This window comes from Sinohyriopsis cumingii, chromosome 2 (genome assembly GCF_028554795.1).
Source record: "Sinohyriopsis cumingii isolate HCF-2022 chromosome 2, ASM2855479v2, whole genome shotgun sequence".
NCBI classification, from domain to species: domain Eukaryota; kingdom Metazoa; phylum Mollusca; class Bivalvia; order Unionida; family Unionidae; genus Sinohyriopsis; species Sinohyriopsis cumingii.
In genome coordinates this window covers 47,009,688-47,031,619 of record NC_142962.1, presented here as the reverse complement: position 1 = coordinate 47,031,619, position 21,932 = coordinate 47,009,688, and the positions used below count along the sequence as shown (strand labels likewise).

Genomic DNA, 21,932 nt, shown 5'->3' with positions numbered 1-21,932 from the left:
ATGCTGGTACTGGCCTGGTAGCATCTTCAGTGCATGTATAATCTGATCTTGGGATAATGGCAGGTCTAAGGAATGAGTCAGAAGCCCAAGAGATCAAAGCTGGCTGGACCTTCTGATGAACTGGCAATCTAACTGCCTTGAGTGACTGAAACATAATGAAGCTGGCAACTGTGGTGTCCATAGTAATGCTGATGGGTATCCACATCATTATGGGAGCACTTCTTGGCTCATTCTCTAGCCTGAAATAACGTTTGTACTAAAACCCACTAATCTCTTCATAATACTGCAAACTGATATCACAGGCATGATCAGTCTAATTAACTTCCAGACACCTAATATTGGTTGGGTGATTTTCTTGTCACCTTCAACTTTTTAAGACATTTAATTCTGCTTGATGTTATCTGTAATTAGAGCAAATAAATGTAATGGCAAATATTGGGAAATCATTTAACTACTGTAAAAGGTATATAGTGAGGTGGTCACTAAGAATTTACAAAAGTGCCAGAAATAATTGCTGAAATTATCTTATTTTTATGACTCATATACATGACATAACCAAAGGTTGAATACTGGGATGAACTGTAAGTGCTATCAACCACCGAAAGTGGCAAATAAGATGGCACCAATCTGCTTGCCATACAACAAAAGAGAGAAATGAGTTTTAAAATATTTATCTACAGTGATGGTCAAGTGAAAATACTTCCCTGAGATGAAAAATTTCTGAAGGCTTGCTTAAAATGAAAGGTACTTGTGAAGCCTCTTGAAAGAGCATGTGGACCAGACACAAGAGGAAGCAGTAACTGATGGCTGACATGATTTGATGCCAATCACTCTATCCATGGGGAGACAAATCCTGACTGTCATCTAAATAGGAAGACAACATTTCAGCATTTGTATTGCCAAAACAAGCCAAAAGACATAATTAACATCTTTGTCAGCTTGGGAGGAGTAGATTTGCAAAATAGTGGATGTTCTAAGATCTTATCATCATGTAGTGCATTTGAAAAATAAATCAAGTTTCATCATTCTCTGACATTTAATCATTTTTATATTAACAATTTACAACTGCTCTGGTGGTCTAGTGGTTTGAGCATCCACCTCAGATGCGGGAGGTTGTGGATTCAATCCCTAGCCGAGTCATACCGAAGACTTATTAAAAAAATGGTACCAACAGCTGCCTCATTTGGTGCTCAGCATTAAGAGGTTAGTATTAGGATTGGTTGGCCTGGTGTCAGGATAATGTGACTGGGTGGGACATCATGCTACATGTCTGTGGCATGATTCCCCAGTGCTAGACCTCACTATAAACTGTCACACTGCAGACAGTGTAGCAATATGACTGAAAAATTGTTAAAGCTATGTTAAAAATCCAAATCATACACAGATTAAGTTTACCTTGTTTGACTGTAACTAGTTCATCAAGCACTTCTTCCCTTTTTTGCAGTTCTTGAAGTAAATATTTTCTGTCAATCTCAGTACAGGTCAGGGCCTCCCGCAAGTCTCGCCTGAGCTTCTGCTCAGCCTTGATTTTATCACGCAACTGACCTCTCAGCCACTTCATCTTTGTCTGAGGATAACAGGAGATGGGAAATTTAATACAAAGACCCATAATTAATTAAATATTACTTTTATTTTGTGCATTTTTTTGAGTACATAAATTACTTCTAATCTCAAGCCTGTTTAGAAAAATAGTAGAGAACATACGTATTTAAAAACAGTCAATAAATTCTGCCCTGTATACAACAGCCATATTTACATAATAAATTCCTGCCAGAACACCATTAAGCAGCCAATAAATTCCTGCCCTGTTTAGAACACCTTTAAGCGGCTAATAAATTCCTGCCCTGTATAGAACACATTTTTAAGCAGGTAATAAATTCCTGCCCTGTATAGAACACATTTAAGTAGTCAATAAATTCCTGCCCTGTATAGAACACATTTTTAAGCAGTCAATAAATGCCTGCCCTGTATAAAACACATTTAAACAGTCAATAAATTACTACCCTGTATAGAAAACATTTAAATAGTCAATAAATTCCTGCCCTGTATAGAACACATTTAAGTAGTCAATAAATTCCTGTCCTGTATATAACACATTTAAGTAGTCAATAAATTCCTGCCCTGTATAGAACACATTTTTAAGCAGTCAATAAATGCCTGCCCTGTATAAAACACATTTTAACAGTCAATAAATTACTACCCTGTATAGAAAACATTTAAATAGTCAATAAATTCCTGCCCTGTATAGAACACATTTAAGTAGTCAATAAATTCCTGTCCTGTATATAACACATTTAAACAGTCAATAAATTTCTGTCTTAAAATATGTGTTCAGTATACAGATAGTTGTTCAATGTTAAATACATTCACCTAAGTCCCATTTAGTTTAATCCACTCTGATATGCTGCTAAATGGAGTGGGGTCAGGTGGGTGATGTTCCTAAATCTTTATTAGGAATGTCCACTTTTATAAAGAAATGGTTACCGTAGAGCTTGAAATGACATTGTCATTACATTATGATATCATCAATACAATGTCATCATTACATTACGCTATGTGCTCTGGGAGAAACTGGATACACAATATAGTAAAAGTAATAAAAGTAAATTAGGTCAACAAAGTGCATTTACTCATCATAACTTAAATATAAACTGTTGTCTTAAGATATAATACTAACTTTGTTTAGCCAAAGTCTATTCAATCCTGATTATTGAATGTTTGTACCTTAACCCTCACCAAGAAACTTCCAGATGAAAATTATCAATTGCTATGGACTTTTACAATGGTGGCCATCTACTAAAATGGGTCAAGAAAAGAGCACGTAATGTCTAATCGAAAACCTATTGAAACCTAAAGCAATTTACAATCTGCATGTATTGGTGGCACAGGCTTTATAGTTCGGAAAACTTCTGTGATCTAAATAATTGTCATACTTTAAAAATCTGCAAACCAACATACCCTTTTATTTGTGTACATGTTTTTGATAAGAGTACATGATGTTCAACTTGTACAAATTTGATGAATTTTACAATACCTATTCAACCATCATTTTATGGGTAAATAACGACATGGTACTTCGCCCCATATTTATCAACATAATGACCCTATAAGACTGATATTCAACTAATCTGTACATTTTTACCTGACTTTGGACTGCTTGGACCATAGGCTGTGTAAAAATATCCATATTATAAAAGCAATACTCATAAGATTTCACAAATGTTCATTTTTAAAGTGTTGGAGAAATCAGAGGAAGCCTTCATAAATCCAGATGGACTTACATTTATGTCACTAGTTATTACTGCAGAGTACAGCAGTATAGTACAAGGCCAAAATCTTAGGACCAGTCTATGCAATTTTACACTAACTAATATAAATATTTCTGTCTAACACAATAGTTTGAAAAAAGCCAGCCTGTCCTCCCCTCACCTTGATATCTACTATGCTGGTTGCCAGGCCATTGGGAGCTCCTTTCACTGACTGAACAGTCTGAAAAGTAATAAACAACAGTAACAAATTTTAAGAAAAACAAATGTAGATGATATTTGTTAAAATAATTTTGTTTGAATAATTATACACTAAATATTAAACTAATAACCACATCAAACCATGAAAATTTCATACAAGAGGAATCGATTTAAATGCCTATTTTAGCATTTGCACCACCCCATGTCTACAGATTCAGGCATTCATACCAATTCCAGACCTATACATGAAGTCCCAAAGTAAAATTACCAAATTATTAAAATGGCATTGAATCTTATGTCATAAAATTCCTGTTATATCTCAGACAAGGTTTAATAAAAAATTTCATACTTATTTTCAGATGCCCATGCCACTTCCGTCTGAATTTTTTTTCTATTGTAAATGGAGATAGTTCAGACATTAATGAGATCTTTGTCCCATAATTTTTTAACCTCATCTGAAATATCCAACTTGTCATGATGTTGTGATAACCATTCACATAAGAAATGTGATGTCAAGCCCAGTTACACTAATATGCCCTTCGCAGGGTGTTTTTACTCAAGCTGATTGTGTATGACAACTCTTTTTTATCCTGAAAGAATTACTCCTATAAAATTACCGCTATAAACTTATCTGCAATCCAGTGTCAAAAAGTGTTATTTAAACTTGAAATATAATGAGTACATAACAATGGACATGAATACAACTGGTTATCCAGCTGGGAGAAGGGCTGGAAAAAATCAACTTCTTGAAAATCAACTGAAACAATCCAACTGTTTCTGCATTAATTTAAAGCATAATACTACGTAAATCAAACTTGCTCACGAATTTATATCTACTTCTACTATATCCCATATTTACAGAACAAAATTTCCATTTACAAAGGTTGTTTACATAAATGAAACTGTAGCAAGAATGTAGACACACTTCTAATTTGTCTGCCAATCAACAAAATAGCAATGTGATTTGAATGATTTTAACCTATCATAAATGAGAAGTGTATAGATGTCAAAAACAATTGCCTGATATTAAACAATGCAGTTCTTTCCCAACTGCTTCCTAAATTTTGTAACAAAAAATTTGAGATGTAACATTCATAAATGAAGCCGATTTAAAAAATATGGAAAACTGTCAGAAATTCTACTGATGCCCTAATTTTAAGACTTGTAGAATGAATTTGTTCGACATGTGTACTTTCCTTGCAAGGTCAAACATGGTCAAACATGTAGGAGACTGGCATGAAATTGATCTGATTTGGAATGTAACGCTTATGACAGAAACATTGCATCCAAACATAGTGATAAATAATTTGAGAATTTATTATCATTTTATTCCAAGGATTTCTGCATGATTTTAAATTTGTATAATAAAGCCGTATCAGTAAAATGAATGCCAATAGCTGTTCTCTTAATGAACAGGTGGGCATTATGGTGGAAATGAATGATACCCTATTTGAAGATGAGAAAATTTAGGAATATCCCTAAAATTGTGGTTCAACTTTAGCCTTTTCCAATGAACTTTTACCGTTTCCAATTCTTTTTTTTACTAATAATTCAATCAATATCAATATTATCTTACAACTGTTCAATGGAAATTACATAAACACAAGAATAACCCATTAAAACATTAAGCCAGCTAGCATTGGGTCCACCAGAACAACCAATTAAACACTAAGCCAGCTAGCATTGGGTCCACCAGAACAATCAATTAAAACACTTTGCCATCTAGTACTGGGTCCACCAAATCAACCAATTAAAACACTAAACCAGCTAGCATTGGGTCCACCAGAACAACCAATTAAACACTAAGCCAGCTAGCATTGGGTCCACCAGAACAACCAATTAAACACTAAGCCAGCTAGCATTGGGTCCACCAGAACAACCAATTAAAACACTTTCCCATCAAGTACTGGGTCCACCAGAACAACCCATTAAAACACTTTGCCATCTAGTACTGGGTCCACAAGAACAACCAATTAAAACACTAAGCCAGCTAGTACTGGGTTCACCAGAACAACCAATTAAAACACTAAGCCAGCTAGTACTGGGTCCACCAGAATAATCAATTAAAACACTTTGCCATCTAGTACTGGGTCCACCAGAATAATTAATTAAAACACTTTGCCATCTTGTACTGGGTCCACCAGAATAATCAATTAAAACACTTTGCCATCTAGTACTGGGTCCACCAGAATAATCAATTAAGACACTTAAATAGTCTAACATTAGATCCACCAAAATAGCCATATAAAGCAGTGAACCAGTCAGACATTGGGTCAATCAGAGTAGCCATGTAAAGCAGTGAACCAGTCAGGCACTGGATCAATCACAGTAGCCAGTTCAAATAATGAGCCAGTTTAGCATTTGGTTCACCATATCTTCTGGTGTATATATCATACACCCAAATGCAAACAGCAGATATCCAGATCTGCCAAGACATTTTGCACCATTCATCCTTCCAATGATTTATGTGAACAGTGCCCACATATATGCTGGAAGATATGCTGCCTACAACTGAATTAACATTAGACAAAGGTATGAATATGGCACTGAACTATATATAGTAACTCATGTATCTAATGTTTTTATCATAATATGGTAACCATACTCAAACCACCAATTTTGTTGCAACCTCATTAATATGGTAACAATACTCAAAAAACCAATTTCATAGAAATTTCATTAATATGGTAACCATACTTCAACCACCAATTCCACAGAAATCTCATTAATATGGTAACCATACTTCAACCACCAATTCCACAGAAATCTCATTAATATGGTAACCATACTTCAACCACCAATTCCACAGAAATCTCATTAATATGGTAACCATACTCCAACCACCAATTCCATGGAAATTTCATTAACATAGTAACCATACTCAAACCACCAATTTCAGAGAAAACTCATTAATATGGTAACCATACTTCAACCACCAATTTCATAGAAATCTCATTAATATGGTAACCATACTTCAACCACCAATTCCATGGAAACCTCATTAATATAGTAACCATACTTCAACCACCAATTCCATATAAATCTCATTAATATGGTAACCATACTCCAACCACCAATTCCACAGAAATCTCATTAATATGGTAACCATACTCCAACCACCAATTCCATAGAAATCTCATTAATATGGTAACCATACATCAACCACCAATTCCATAGAAACCTCATTAATATGGTAACCATACTTCAACCACCAATTCCATAGAAACCTCATCAATATGGTAACCATACTCCAACCACCAATTCCATAGAAATCTCATTAATATGGTAACCATACTTCAAACACCAATTCCATAGAAACCTCATTAATATGGTAACCATACTTCAATCACCAATTCCATAGAAATCTCATTAATATGGTAACCATACTCCAACCACCAATTCCATAGAAATCTCATTAATATGGTAACCATACTCCAACCACCAATTCCATGGAAATTTCATTAACATGGTAACCATACTCAAACCACCAATTCCACAGAAATCTCATTAATATGGTAACCATACTTCAACCACCAATTCCACAGAAATCTCATTAATATGGTAACCATACTTCAACCACCAATTCCATGGAAACCTCATTAATATAGTAACCATACTTCAACCACCAATTCCACAGAAATCTCATTAATATGTTAACCATACTTCAACCACCAATTCCACAGAAATCTCATTAATATGGTAACCATACTTCAACCACCAATTCCATAGAAACCTCATTAATATGGTAACAATACTCAAAAAACCAATTTCATAGAAATTTCATTAATATGGTAACCATACTTCAACCACCAATTCCACAGAAATCTCATTAATATGGTAACCATACTTCAATCACCAATTCCACAGAAATCTCATTAATATGGTAACCATACTCCAACCACCAATTCCACAGAAATCTCATTAATATGGTAACAATACTCCAACCACCAATTCCATGGAAATTTCATTAACATGGTAACCATACTCAAACCACCAATTTCAGAGAAAACTCATTAATATGGTAACCATACTTCAACCACCAATTCTATAGAAATCTCATTAATATGGTAACCATACTTCAACCACCAATTCCATGGAAACCTCATTAATATAGTAACCATACTTCAACCACCAATTCCATAGAAATCTCATTAATATGGTAACCATACTCCAACCACCAATTCCACAGAAATCTCATTAATATGGTAACAATACTCCAACCACCAATTCCATAGAAATCTCATTAATATGGTAACCATACATCAACCACCAATTCCATAGAAACCTCATTAATATGGTAACCATACTTCAACCACCAATTCCATAGAAACCTAATTAATATGCTAACCATACTCCAACCACCAATTCCATAGAAATCTCATTAATATGGTAACCATACTCCAACCACCAATTCCATGGAAATTTCATTAACATGGTAACCATACTCAAACCACCAATTCCACAGAAATCTCATTAATATGGTAACCATACTTCAACCACCAATTCCACAGAAATTTCATTAATATGGTAACCATACTTCAACCACCAATTCCATAGAAACCTCATTAATATGGTAACAATACTCAAAAAACCAATTTCATAGAAATTTCATTAATATGGTAACCATACTTCAACCACCAATTCCACAGAAATCTCATTAATATGGTAACCATACTTCAACCACCAATTCCACAGAAATCTCATTAATATGGTAACCATACTCCAACCACCAATTCCATGGAAATTTCATTAACATGGTAACCATACTCCAACCACCAATTCCACGGAAATCTCATTAATATGGTAACCATACTTCAACCATCAATTCCACAGAAATCTCATTAATATGGTAACCATACTTCATCCAACAATTCCATAGAAACCTCATTAATATGGTAACCATACTTCAACCACCAATTCCATAGAAATCTCATTAATATGGTAACCATACTTCAACCACCAATTCCACAGAAAATTTAAATTAATATGGTAACCATACATCAACCACCAATTCCATAGAAACCTCATTAACATGGTAACCATACTCAAACCACCAATTCCATGGAAATCTCATTAATATGATAACAATACATCAACTACCAATTCCACAGAAACCTCATTAATATAGTAACAATACTTCAACCACCAATTCCATGGAAATCTTATTAATATGGTAACCATACTTCAATCACCAATTCCATGGAAACCTCATTAATATGGTAACAATACTTCAACCACCAATTCCATGGAAACCTCATTAATATGGTAACCATACTCCAACCACCAATTCCACAGAAATCTCATTAATATGGTAACCATACTTCAACCACCAATTCCATGGAAATCTCATTAATATGGTAACCATTCTTCAACCACCAATTCCATGGAAACCTCATTAAAATGTTAACCATACTTCAACCACCAATTCCATAGAAATCTCATTAATATGGTAACCATACTTCAACCACCATTTCCATAGAAACCTCATTAATATGGTAACCATACTTCAACCACCAATTCCATAGAAATCTCATTATTATGGTAACCATACTTCAATCACCAATTCCATAGAAATCTCATTAATATGGTAACGATACTTCAACCACCAATTCCATGGAAACCTCATTAATATGGTAACCATACTTCAACCACCAATTCCATAGAAACCTCATTAATATGGTAACCATACTTCAACCACCAATTCCACAGAAACCTCATTAATATGGTAACCATACTTCAACCACCAATTCCATGGAAACCTCATTAATATGGTAACCATACTTCAACCACCAGTTCCAAGGAAATCTCATTAATATGGTAACCATACTTCAACCACCAATTCCAAAGAAATCTCATTACTATGGTGAATGCTCTCTGTTCTGAGAAAAGAAGATGAAGATAAAAAGTAGGAATTGGAAACATACTAAGATATATAGGAGCAGTTCATTTCTACCTGAACTTGAATGCATACAGTGCTTGCCTTCGAAAGGATGGATCACTTATTTTTTTGCATTTAGAATAACAAGTCAGCAGTTACAGGAATATCAGTAGAAAATTAAAAGGAATAAATGACTAATTCTCAACAAACTGATTACAATCAGAATGTATCTTTACTGTCTCATCAGAAATGAGGAACTCTAGAAACTGCTCTTAATGACTTCACAAATACACAATACACAAAAAAATCAGACACTTTCCACATGTGGTGAATTTTGTTTCAAAAGGAGACCCATGTATTGTGGATGAATGACCATGCTGTACCACAAACTGAACTAATAATCATGACGGAATGTACATCTACCAGCTACTGGCATGCCTTCTTCAATATTTAACTTGTTGACAGTCGACAAGTGCATCTCCACTGTATCTCCCAATCACTGCATTAGACTTAAACAGTTACACAGGATTCTGCTTATGTAAGACTACTGTGATCATTATCAATGCCCAATCAATGTATTAAACAGATGCTAATATAGTAATACATGATTATGTGTGTGTAAGACAGCACTGTGATCATTATCAATGCCCTACCAATGTATTAAACAGACGTTAATGTAGTAATACATGATTATGTGTGTGTAAGACAGCACTGTGATCATTATTCACTCCCAATCAATGTATTAAACAGAATTTAACATAGTAATACAAGATTATGCTATTGTAAGTTGGCCTTATGATCACTGTTTAACAAACATGACTAAGTGATGTAAGTTATTTAAGTTCCTCTATAATATATTGACCTTGATCTGTCAGGGTTGTCGTCAATGACCTTGACATTTTCTAGCAGAAAATGGTTAATATGTTCTGGGATACTGACCTTCACCTTTTCAAGACTGCCTGTGGCAGCAAGGTCCATTAGAGAATCCACTTCTGACAGAAAATCCTGGACCACATTCTGCAGAGAAGAAAATAATAAATAATAATCTTATCTGTAACAAAGTTCAACCTGTGACCTTTGGGCCAACTGGTTGCACAAACAAACTTATAAACACATCATGGCTCATTCAGATGTTTTATCAGAAAATTAAAGCTTTATCCAAGGACAAAAATGAATTTTCAAGCATAATAATTAACTATGTCTAAACTAAGGAAGAATATTGATTATGGAGCAAAAAAGCACAAAAAATGTCAGATTTAAATATTTTTATTCTTACACAAAAGCAGACATTTTTGTTATTGAACAAGGCCAAGGTTAAGATGCTAGCTGAGAGGGCTTGGGAGCATGAGGAATAGAGCTCCTATCATATCACTTACATCAGCAACCTTATTTGACTGAGTTTCTGACACCTTGAGTTCATTATCTTTAAGCAAAACATTCTAAATTCAAAGATATTGTTGACATTCTTTTTGTACTTTTCATTCTTGCCATGGGACTTCAGACAACTTTCACTCATTGATCCAACATCAATTTCCTTCTGATAAACACAATACAGAGCTCTTTGTCACCTAGACGCTTTACCTATAGCACTACAGCACTGATGGCAGTTGTGTTTGAAAAAAAGATTTGTATTACAGATTACTTTATGAACTTTTTTTCTCAACCATAATTATCTAGTTAACACAGCATACATTCATTTAAACATCACGACTTGTTTACAGTCCCAAATAAGGCTGAATACTAATGAACACATAAGTACCCAATCAGAAGTCTTACTAAATATGTAAATAACCCAACAAGGAAAAAAAATTCTTGGAAGATAAAGTTTCTGTGATTATTTTATGGTGCTCTATTTTTTCCTTCTCAAGATTTATGTCAGTAACCTAATGTTTTCAAATTAAATGCATTTGTTTTAAATTTCAAACACTTTCATAGGCTACTGAGCACTTTCAAGCACGTTTCCAGCAGTTTCAAAAACAAGCACTTTTAATGATAACCACCAAAATGACAGCACCTTCAAGACTGTAAACCATGCATATGTCTAGACAGACACATACACACATCTATAGGTATATTTACAGATAAATGCAAGACTGATAAAACAATCTACCAATAAAATACAAATAATCTGAAAGAAAAGACTCAATATAATTTTAATCAGACACATGCACCAGACAAGATGGATTTGGGATGTAATGACCACTGTCTCACCTTTTATGAACCTTGTAGCAGGTGGAATGTTATACTGCAGAGACCATTCAGCAACAGAAATGTAGATATGAACATGGATTAAAAATGCCTTTTCACAAGAAATGTTCAGCATAGATATTAGGAGTGAAATAAATCAATAAAACACACACATAAAGACTGACAAAGTACATATGCCTACAGAGATTATTGGCAAAAATTATACTCTATTTGGCATGCAAAAAATAACACAGGTTAATGTAACAATTTTAATGGTAACATATTCCATCAAACGAAGGAAGTCGGACTTTATTACCAAACATCTGTGTGGTTATTTGCCTTTAAAATCAAAGTGAATTTGAGAAAATAGTTTCTTACTTCTAAATGTCGCTCCTGCCTCTTTGCTTCCTTCTGAGCCTGGTACAGCTCATCAGCCAAGTTTCTAACTCGGGACATGTCTGTTTCAGCCATCTGGGTCTGAAAAATAGACAGTGCACATAAAACTTCCACAAGGATATCCACTCTAAAATCAGAAATATTCGTGGCAAATTTAATTTCATCTTTTTCATGGCCAACAAATATTCAGAAAATTAAATCCACCACAAAAGCTAGCACTGTTATAGGGAGTTAAGATAAAAGTGGGATCCGATGAAGTAATTTATTTATTTTGCATCAATTCATAAAATTACTTGTCAAGATTCTACATCAAATTTTCAAACATAAAATAAATTTTGAAAAAAATACAAAACATAAAGTTGCACATAATAAATAAATCTGAGATCTATTATGTGTGAGAAAGAATTTTACATAGAACAATAGCTTGCTGGATCTGAATTTTCAGTTATATCCAATACAAAATTTTAATTATAATAATAATTCTACAATAATAATTTAAAACAATGAAACAGGCATCCTGCTGAATGTTGACAGAGTGGTTCTAGTTTTACCTGTGTCTCAAACTCATGCTTTGCCTGCTCCAACCTGGCCATCAACTTGTGATTTTCATCTTCTAGTCTGAAATTACAACAAATATTCATTGATTTAATTGAGAGTAGAAATAGAAATAAGTTATATAATTCAATATGCTTAAATGTATTAAAAAAAACACAAAAGAAACAATTCATATAGTGCAGAAATTAAGAAGCAGATGTGCATTTGTCAAAAAATAGTTCATGTGAACTTCCTATCCAAAGAGATTACAAAAGAATAAATGCTGTAAATTCATTATTTTTTGCAGGATACTAATTGTTGTAGTTTTTCTGTGTAAGCAGAATGCAAATTTAAAGTCACAAATAAATATGAATGCTGATTGTCAAAACATACAAACACATTTTAATACCTATGGTATTTACTGTGCTGATTATATATATATATATATATATATATATATATATATATATATATATATATACACACACACACACATATGTGAAAGATAAGGATTTAATTTCATGAATTTGAATGCTTCATGTGCTAGGTTTGCATTCTTCTTTACTTCACAAAGCATGTATTATATTCCATTTATAATAATACTATCCAAATTTTATGCAAATTGAAAGAAATCTGAAAAAAGCTGTAAAACCAATTTTTCAAGCGAAATATATTTCTCCAATAATACATATCCAATCATAATATGTAAGGAATACAACTACCTTGCAAATCCAGACACCTCCTAAAATTGTTTCAATCCATGTCAGTTACTGCTAAAGCAGATATCAGGGTTTAACTTTGGGGAGGGTGTGCCTATATCATGATCAAACAAGTATTATTGAAGAAACACATTTTACCCCAAAAATACTGGTATCTTCTTCATATTTGTAACCTGATCATATTACATCAGGAGAATAAGTAAGAATTTGTGAAAATTAAATTCCATTACCCCTACCCCAGTGAAGATTCAATCTTCCAGTCCCCTAATGTATGTGAATCAGTTTCAAATCTAATGAGAGATATGGGTTAGTGTTAGCATAAAGATATGCCTACAAGTGGCTTGTAGAAATGTTCCCTTCTGCAAAGCCAGCAGAAATCAGCTGACCGCATCACTGAAAAGCTGCTGGGATCCTGTTGTGCTGCTGCTGCTGCTATATGTTCCACCAGGTCAAACTGATGTCTTCGTGATGAAAGGTCTCTAAGGTAAAGCTAGAGAATGTCATCTCTGCTCTCCCTCCCAGAGCTTGGATAATGTCAATTAGGGAATAGTTATACTGTGCTACTGGCTACTGCCCAACCCTCATGCACCATTATCAGACATGATTTTGGTCTTCCATAAAAAAAAAAGCTGAAACATTTTTAAGGGGAGGCATGGTGGTCATCCCCAAAGGGGGTTTCAAGGGGTAGTGCCCCTGATCTGGGGGGCCAGGGGGCCAAAGGCCCCCAGCCCACAAAGCGCATTAAGCACCCATAAAAAACTACTCCTGGTGCAACTTATGATCATAAAATAAACCAAAATAATCATCTGACAAACTAAAAAACTTATCAAAAATGTTAAACTTTACTTCAATAATTTCACAATATTTATTGTCACATGAATTTGCCCTCCAATACTGTTGATGCTGAAGTTATTTCATGTGCATGTCAGTGTCCACACCATAATTAAGTCACAATATTTGTCAGTCTTTGCAGTAAATATATTATACTTCTCTCTTTTCATAACAAATCTGTAAAATAATGACCCAAGTACATCAACTATATACAAATAATCCCATACATTCACTTGTCTTTTTCTCCAATGGACACAACCTGTTGATATGCCAGTCAAGCTCATTTTGCAGCTTTGGCAAAGATTTCTTTAGTCTTCCTTTTTGTCACCACCGACTTTTCTTGTCTCAATGTGCAATCATTTCTTTTCCTTCTCAATGACTGAATGAAGGTCTTTTTCCTTTCAAGCTGGTGCTTGTATTGGTGACATACAGTGCGCATATTCTGACAGAGGGCTACATCTGTTCTCTCATGCAAGAAATCTTTCTTCTTATAGTAATTAGTTGCACTTTTTCCAGATGCCTTCTGAGCTTCAATTTTTCCATAAGCAATTTCTTTTGTAGGTGCTGTTCCAAACTCTTCCAACTGCAATTACCATAATTCAGATATTTCTTGCCGAGTTTCACAAAATGCCAGCCCCCTAGCATTCAGTTTTCTTATAAACTGACCAACTAAATTTCCATCAACTTTTCACTACCACCATTCCCATTTCCATATGTTATTTAAACCTTTACCTAAACTTTTCATGTCATGGTCTCTCTCAACAACTCGGGACGCCATGTTCTGCAAGCATGCGTCTTCTTTCCACTGCCATCCGTTTCCATTACACAAAGATTCAATGGATGAATTTTTAAACCTTTGACCAATCAGAAGACTCTTTATGAGAGTCATGTGCTAACTAATATATGCAATGAATACTTTACAAGGGCTGTTGCAGAACAGGACCAGACAGTCCGTTTTTAAAAAAAATGGATTGGAGATGATATAAAAAATGGACTTTATCAAGAAAAATCTGATTCAAGTCAGGAAAAAAATGGAATTCTGTTTTAAAATGGAGAACAATCATGTCTGCAATATATGCAAGACCAGTTATATCCAGGATAACAAATAGAAATATCATCCCTTGAGTGGTAGGAACAAGTAAGCTCTCACTCTTCGGATCAGCTCAGTTCACTTCAGAACAACCAGGTGGTCATGTAGATGTCATTTGGGCAAAGGGTCAAAGGAAAGATATTGATTTCACAACAAAAGACTCATTCCTCCTGAATGGAAGCTGTTCTCGGGCAGTAAAAGCAGGTTTTGTTATGAGTGAACTTAAACTGTTGTGGTGAAACATAGCTCAACTGACAAAGCATTCATCTCCCTGAGACTCCCAACTGTAGCTAGAATGACTAAGAAGCTGGTTTATACTTTAGCTGAATAAAAGAAGTTCTCTACAAATTGGTTAAATGGTCAATGCTTTGTTTTGGACAAGATTCCTTCAGTTGAGACAAGAAGGTTAGAAATGTCTGTTCTGAACTATTTCGTCCTTTCCATGATGATAGAGGGAGTCTAAGATTATGGAAGGTAGTCCTTGAAAGAGATGCAAATTAACTTCTCAAGAACCCGAAGGAGATAACTGTGGTATTGAGGCTTCAATGGGAATGTGTTTTCACTTGCACAACTGGGAGAGAAGCTCTCCACTTCTTTTATTGAAAATAGCAGCAAATCTGACTCCACCACTTGTTCTGAGATCTGTTTTATTCTCAAAGCTTGCTTGATATGAGCCAAGCATGCAGGTTCACCATCTCTGAGTATGGATGGAAGACATGCATTCATGATTGTTTGAGTAGGCAGGAGAAACAAAACGATCTTGAATAACAAAGCTTTCAGATCTGTGACTGCAGAGATAAAGGTCAGAAAATTTTTATTAAACTTTGTCACAAAAGGTTCATTTAAGGTCACCCCAATGGGCAGAGATTCAACTGAAGACTAAGGAGTAAAAAATGTTCAGTAAGGATCAGATGGGAAAATAAGTCCACTAAGACATGTAAACCTGCCTGAGATGTGGTAGACATGGATATGAATTTGTCTGTGACAAGACCAATTAAGAATATCCTGAACGAATATGCACAGGTCTAAGGACATGTTTCCCTCTTGCCTTTTGATGTAGCTGAAGACGGTTGATACGTCTGACAGAATGAGAATAAGACTGACCTTACCAGACAGTATCTCCTGTTATAACTGAAAGGTATGCATCTCCAGGTGGGAGCCACAGGCAGCCAAATGGTCTAGGTTGCTTGCCTTTACAAATCACTCACACTCTGAATGTGTGTGTGTGTGTATGTGTGTGATTCGGATTTTTAACGTAGCTTTAACAATTTTTCAGTCATATTGCTATGATGTCTGCAATGTGGCAGTTTATAGGGATGTCTAGCACTGGGACATCATGCCACAGCCATGTAGCATGATGTCCCACCCAGTCACATTTTCCTGACACCAGGGAGACCAGTCCTAACACTAACCTCTTAATGCTGAGTGCCAGGCGAGGCAGCTGTTAGTACCATTTTTGTAAGTCATTGGTATGACTTGACCGGGGATCGAACCCACGACCTCCCACATTTAAGGCAGATGCTCTAACCACTAGGCAAATGGAGTGGTTACACTCTGAATGAATTTGAGTATAATGTGAATATGTGAGAAAGCTTGCCAGAAGCTTCTTGTGACTCAGTGGTAATTTACATGCACTGGTACAAAACTGACTCACCTCGTAATTTGAAAAATGTCAACCAGGCAGTCTGACTTTATGAATGTAGTGGTGGCAAAGAAGAATGACATGACTCAGTGATTCTGGGCCCATGAAGTTTGCCTCCTTGCTGGCCTGTAGTGATCTAGAAATGGTCATGTGATGTTTCTGGGTCCATGAAGTTAGCCTCCTTGCTGGCCTGTAGTGACCTAGAAATGGTCATGTGATGTTTCTGGGTCCATGAAGTTTGCCTCCTTGCTGGCCTGTAGTGACCTAAAAATGGTCATGTGATGATTTCCTTGATAGTGGATGCGGAGGAAAATGCATCTCTTTCCACCAGACAAAGATTAATGGATGCAGCTGTTGAATAAGTGTATGTTGAGACTGACTCCCAAGCATTAGTGTCATCAGAACTCATGGGTTTAGGCTATGTTCAGGTTGGTGAAAAATATAACCAAGGAAACCAACTTGAGCATGGGTCCTATCATTGTGACCTGTAAAAGTAGCTGTTGTAAGCTGAGGAAGGATGTCCAGTCCACATACATTGTAATGTGGACAGTTCTTGCGCACAATGTCTTCGTCTACAGCTGGGACTACAGGTAGAAAAGTCAGCAGCTCCACCACGTTTCATGCCAGGTTAAAATTGCTGGCTGCTGACCCCTGGTGCAAAAGAAAATGGACTGTTGACACTTAGGTCTAAAAGTGACCTTTCAGAACAATAAAATAAGTCAACATCATGACCAGACTGTGGCAGTTGCCTGAGAAACAACTGGTCTTTTTTAACACTGAGGATGGATGCAGGAATTGGCAAAGAGCCTCAGGTGATTTAGAAGGCAAAAGTGAAAGAGCTCTGTTAGAAAAAGCTGGAAAATCTGTCAATTAAGGCACAGAAGTCTGTCTCTTCTGAACACTGTTGGATCTGTAAAGTAAGACGGTGTTTGTGATTATAGGACAGCCTTCTGTGAGAGATGAAATGACTCACATGGTGAATTAGGTTCATGTTAGGCTAGTTATCTCCAGGCATTCACTGTGCATCCCTGATGATAAAGGGTGGTACTAGGAATGTGGTGTCACTGTAGCTGGTACCAAGTCAAGAAAGAGTCAGGATCGGTACCAGCCTGCTATAATTTTATGAGCTGATACATGGTAGTGTGAGATGGTTCACCAATTCTGGTAAAAGATATGCTTAATATGCTTGGCATCCAGGGCAGAGGCAGTGTGGAAACTGTCATATCTGGGTGTTGGATACTATCCATGTCATGAAGTTTGAATGTTGTTGTTGTAGGGTTTAACGCCATTTTTCAGCACATGATAGGCTATACATGGCAGCCAGTATTAATGGTGGAGGAAGAACCCGGGGTAACCCCGGAAAGAACCACCGACCCATGAGAAGCTACTGGCAAGCTTTCTCACATACCCACATTGGCTGAAACCGAGACTCGAACCCACGCAGACAGAAGTGAGATGGCAGTGATCCGTAACGGAGAGCACTTTAGACCAATCAGCCACTAGGGGCTCCCGAAGTTTGAATGTGTATACTGGAATTCCAGTGCTGAGCACTTCATGTTATTGGTGATTAGGTTAGAATCAGTGCTAAGACTGTAATGGTGATGGCAATAATCTTTTCAGGATCGTGACATACTCAAATCAACACTTGATGTCCAATAAATGTAACTGTTACCCTTCCCAAATTTTCCCCAAGAATATCAATATTACATTTTAATCTTCTGTACTATTAAAACTTTTTAAGATATTTATTGTCCCTTTCATCCTGACAGCGTGCTTGTTAGATGCCATTTAAGACCACACACACCCCACCAAAACAATAGCTTGATCATGCAGACGTTTTGCATTGCAAAATATGTGCAGTTTAAAGCATCTGAGGTACTCTGGCAAAGTTAGTCTGATTCTCTGACCAGTTCCACATAATCTAGTATGAAACCTGGATCTGAATCAAACACTGATAAGTCAAGATCTAGATTTTACCACAAAGAATTGTATAATTTGTGTAATTTTGTGCTTTTATTCTGTAAAAGTGCATATTTTAAGGGCAATTTCCATGAGACTTACGGCAAAATTGTAAGGGTTGGTAGGTCTGACACTATCTTAAGTATGAAACTGCCTAGTGCCACCTTTGGAACTTCTGTTGCTAGAAACAAACTTGTGAGGGCTGGATTTGTGGGGTAATAGTTGTACTCCAAATGTATTATGATTGAGTGATGTGCTTTAAGAAACATAGGAGGATTAATGTTCAAGAACATAAAATGTCAACAATAGTTTTCAATAGCATAATGTTCTGAAAACCATTTTTTAAAAAAGTTAAAAACCTAATTTCAATACTGATTATAGTACTTAAGTTTATTTTTTGCTTGTACGTATGTGTAAACGGATGTCTGCATCTTTAATTCAGATCTCTGCATTTATCCAAAGGGTTGGAATAAGTACTCAATAGACCTCATTTCTGCATTATGTAGTAATCTTGTATGCTAAAAAATGCATGGAAGTCACTGTCAGGATAATCGTTTATTGAGATATTACACTGTTGCTCGATATTTTATGCGTATCTTTTAAAATGAAAATTCCACGAAATTAAGTACTCAGGAAAAGGAAAATATTTAAACTGAATCAACAAATTCTGATACTCATTAAATTACAGTGATTTGGGGTTTAGAATACCATGCAGGCATCAAATGTTCTGGTAATTCATGTATTCGCCATATGCATAACTATTAAGAAAACCAATTATATTTCAAATGTAAAAAAACACATATTCTTCTTTCTCAGCTATAAAATACACAATAGCATGGAGTAAATCTGTTCATGGTTTTGCTATCTGGTGAAAAATCCAGCATAAAGTATTTCCTAACAAAAAATTCTGAAAAGAAAGACACCACCACCATCCAGTGACACCGTTGCCTCTTGGCAAGCCACATTGCCACCTGACAAAAATGTAGGTAGCAAACATTTCGTACCTATTAATCCATGTTTAATTCTAACCCAGCTTACTATAAATACATCAATAAATAAATTACTAAGTCAAATTTCAAGATTACAATTAAATATTACATAAGTCCATGGAGTCAATTAAGGACATGGTCATAAATTCTGATAATCTCATTAGACTCTGTATTCTTATTGTTAACTTGTTTCCCTTCTTTCAAGAAATGTTATTAATAAAGTTCACTTATTATCTTACATTTTCTTTGACATTATTTAGTTGTACAAAGGCAAAGTTATTCCAAATATTGTAATACAGGTGTAATTACTGCATCACCCAAAGTTACAGAGTAAATATAATGACATTTGGATTGCTTCTTACTTGTTCATTCCATTCTGAAGAATTTCTGCCTCCTTTCTATACTTCTCTTCATTCCTTCTGGAAATTTTAAGGGTAGACTTATCTTCTGAGAGCTCCATCTAGCAAAGAAAAGATTGTCCATACTTTTATTGTAAAAACAATTCTATCACTGAAACATTTCCCAAGGAAAGGTTAAAACCTAAAACATTCTGACAGCTCTTTTCTAAAATTTGGTTATACATTAGATTGCCTTGTCAAACACAAAAATGTTTCAGCTAGAAGAAATAAAAACTTTAACATTAGTTTTATCTATAAAACTTTAACACTGAGATTTAATCCTGTATGTGGATGGATGGAGATATTCAGACATGCACATGGATGACAAAATGATTGCCTGATGGAGCTCCCTCTATGACAAGCTCGACAAAAATATCAACAGAACTAAAGAGAACTAGCTTAAGCATTTTAAACAAAGGCATTATATAGTGTCTGTGGTGGTTAAATATTAATACCAAGGCATTGTATGGTGTATATGGAGGTTGTTAAATATCTAAGTATTTTATACCAAGCGATTGTATGGTGTACATGGTGGTTGCTAAGTATTTTATACCAAGACATTACATGGTGGTTGTTGAGTATTTATACCAAGGCATTATATGGTGGTTGGTAAGTATTTTATACTAAGGAATTATATGGTGTATATGGTGGCTGTAAAGTATTTTATACCAAGGCATTATATGGTGTATATGGTGGTTGTAAAGTATTTTATACCAAGGCATTATATGGTGTATATGGAGGTTGTAAAGTATTTATACTAAGGCATTATATGGTATATGTGGTGGTTGTAAAGTATTTTATACCAAGGCATTATATGGTATATGTGGTGGTTGTAAAGTATTTTATACCAAGGCATTATATGGTGTATATGGAGGTTGTAAAGTATTTTATACCAAGGCATTATATGGTGTATACTGAGGTAGTTAAGTATTTATACTAAGGCATTATATGGTATATATGGTGGTTGTAAAGTATTTTATACTAAGGCATTATTTGGTGTATGTGGTGGTTGTAAAGTATTTTATACCAAGGCATTATATGGTGTATACTGAGGTAGTTAAGTATTTATACTAAGGCATTATATGGTATATATGGTGGTTGTTAAGTATTTTATACAAAGGCATTATATGGTGTATGTGGCGGTTGTAAAGTATTTTATACCAAGGCATTATATGGTATATGTGGTGGTTGTAAAGTATTTTATACCAAGGCATCATATGGTATATGTGGTGGTTGTAAAGTATTTATACTAAGGCATTATATGGTGTATATGGTGGTTGTAAAGTATTTTATACTAAGGCATTATATGGTGGTTGTAAAGTATTTTATACCAAGGCATTATATGGTGTATGTGGTGGTTGTTAAGTATTTTATACAAAGGCATTATATGGTGTGTGTGGCGGTTGTAAAGTATTTTACACCAAGGCATTATATGGTGTACATGGTGGTTGTAAAGTATTTTATACCAAGGCATTATATGGTGTATATGGTGGTTGTAAAGTATTTTATACCAAGGCATTATATGGTGTATGTGGTGGTTGTAAAGTATTTTATAGTAAGGCATTATATGGTGTATATGGTGATTGTTAAGTATTTTATACTAAGGCATTATATGGTGTATATGGTGGTTGTAAAGTATTTTATACTAAGGCATTTTATGGTGTATGTGGTGGTTGTAAAGTATTTTATAGTAAGGCATTATATGGTGTATATGGTGATTGTTAAGTATTTATACCAAGGCATTATATGGTGTATGTGGTGGCTGTAAAGTATTTTATACCAAGGCATTATATGGTGTATATGGTGGTTGTAAAGTATTTTATACTAAGGCATTATATGGTG

The 21,932-nt window shown here is 35.1% G+C and overlaps 1 protein-coding gene across 3 annotated transcripts in view; it reads right to left on the bottom strand.

The window, feature by feature from the left end:
• The window catches only part of LOC149804769 (centrosomal protein 128-like), a 198,288-nt gene that overhangs the window by 17,579 nt on the left and 158,777 nt on the right, over positions 1-21,932 (bottom strand). For all 3 annotated transcript variants that reach the window (XM_089944256.1, XM_089944273.1, XM_089944264.1), the window contains 6 exons: positions 20,055-20,152; positions 12,480-12,546; positions 11,911-12,009; positions 10,285-10,362; positions 3,430-3,489; positions 1,396-1,567 (listed from right to left, as the gene is read on the bottom strand). In XM_089944256.1, the coding sequence (XP_089800382.1) occupies positions 1,396-1,567; positions 3,430-3,489; positions 10,285-10,362; positions 11,911-12,009; positions 12,480-12,546; positions 20,055-20,152 (574 nt within the window). The remainder of the gene's footprint in view (positions 1-1,395; positions 1,568-3,429; positions 3,490-10,284; positions 10,363-11,910; positions 12,010-12,479; positions 12,547-20,054; positions 20,153-21,932) is intronic.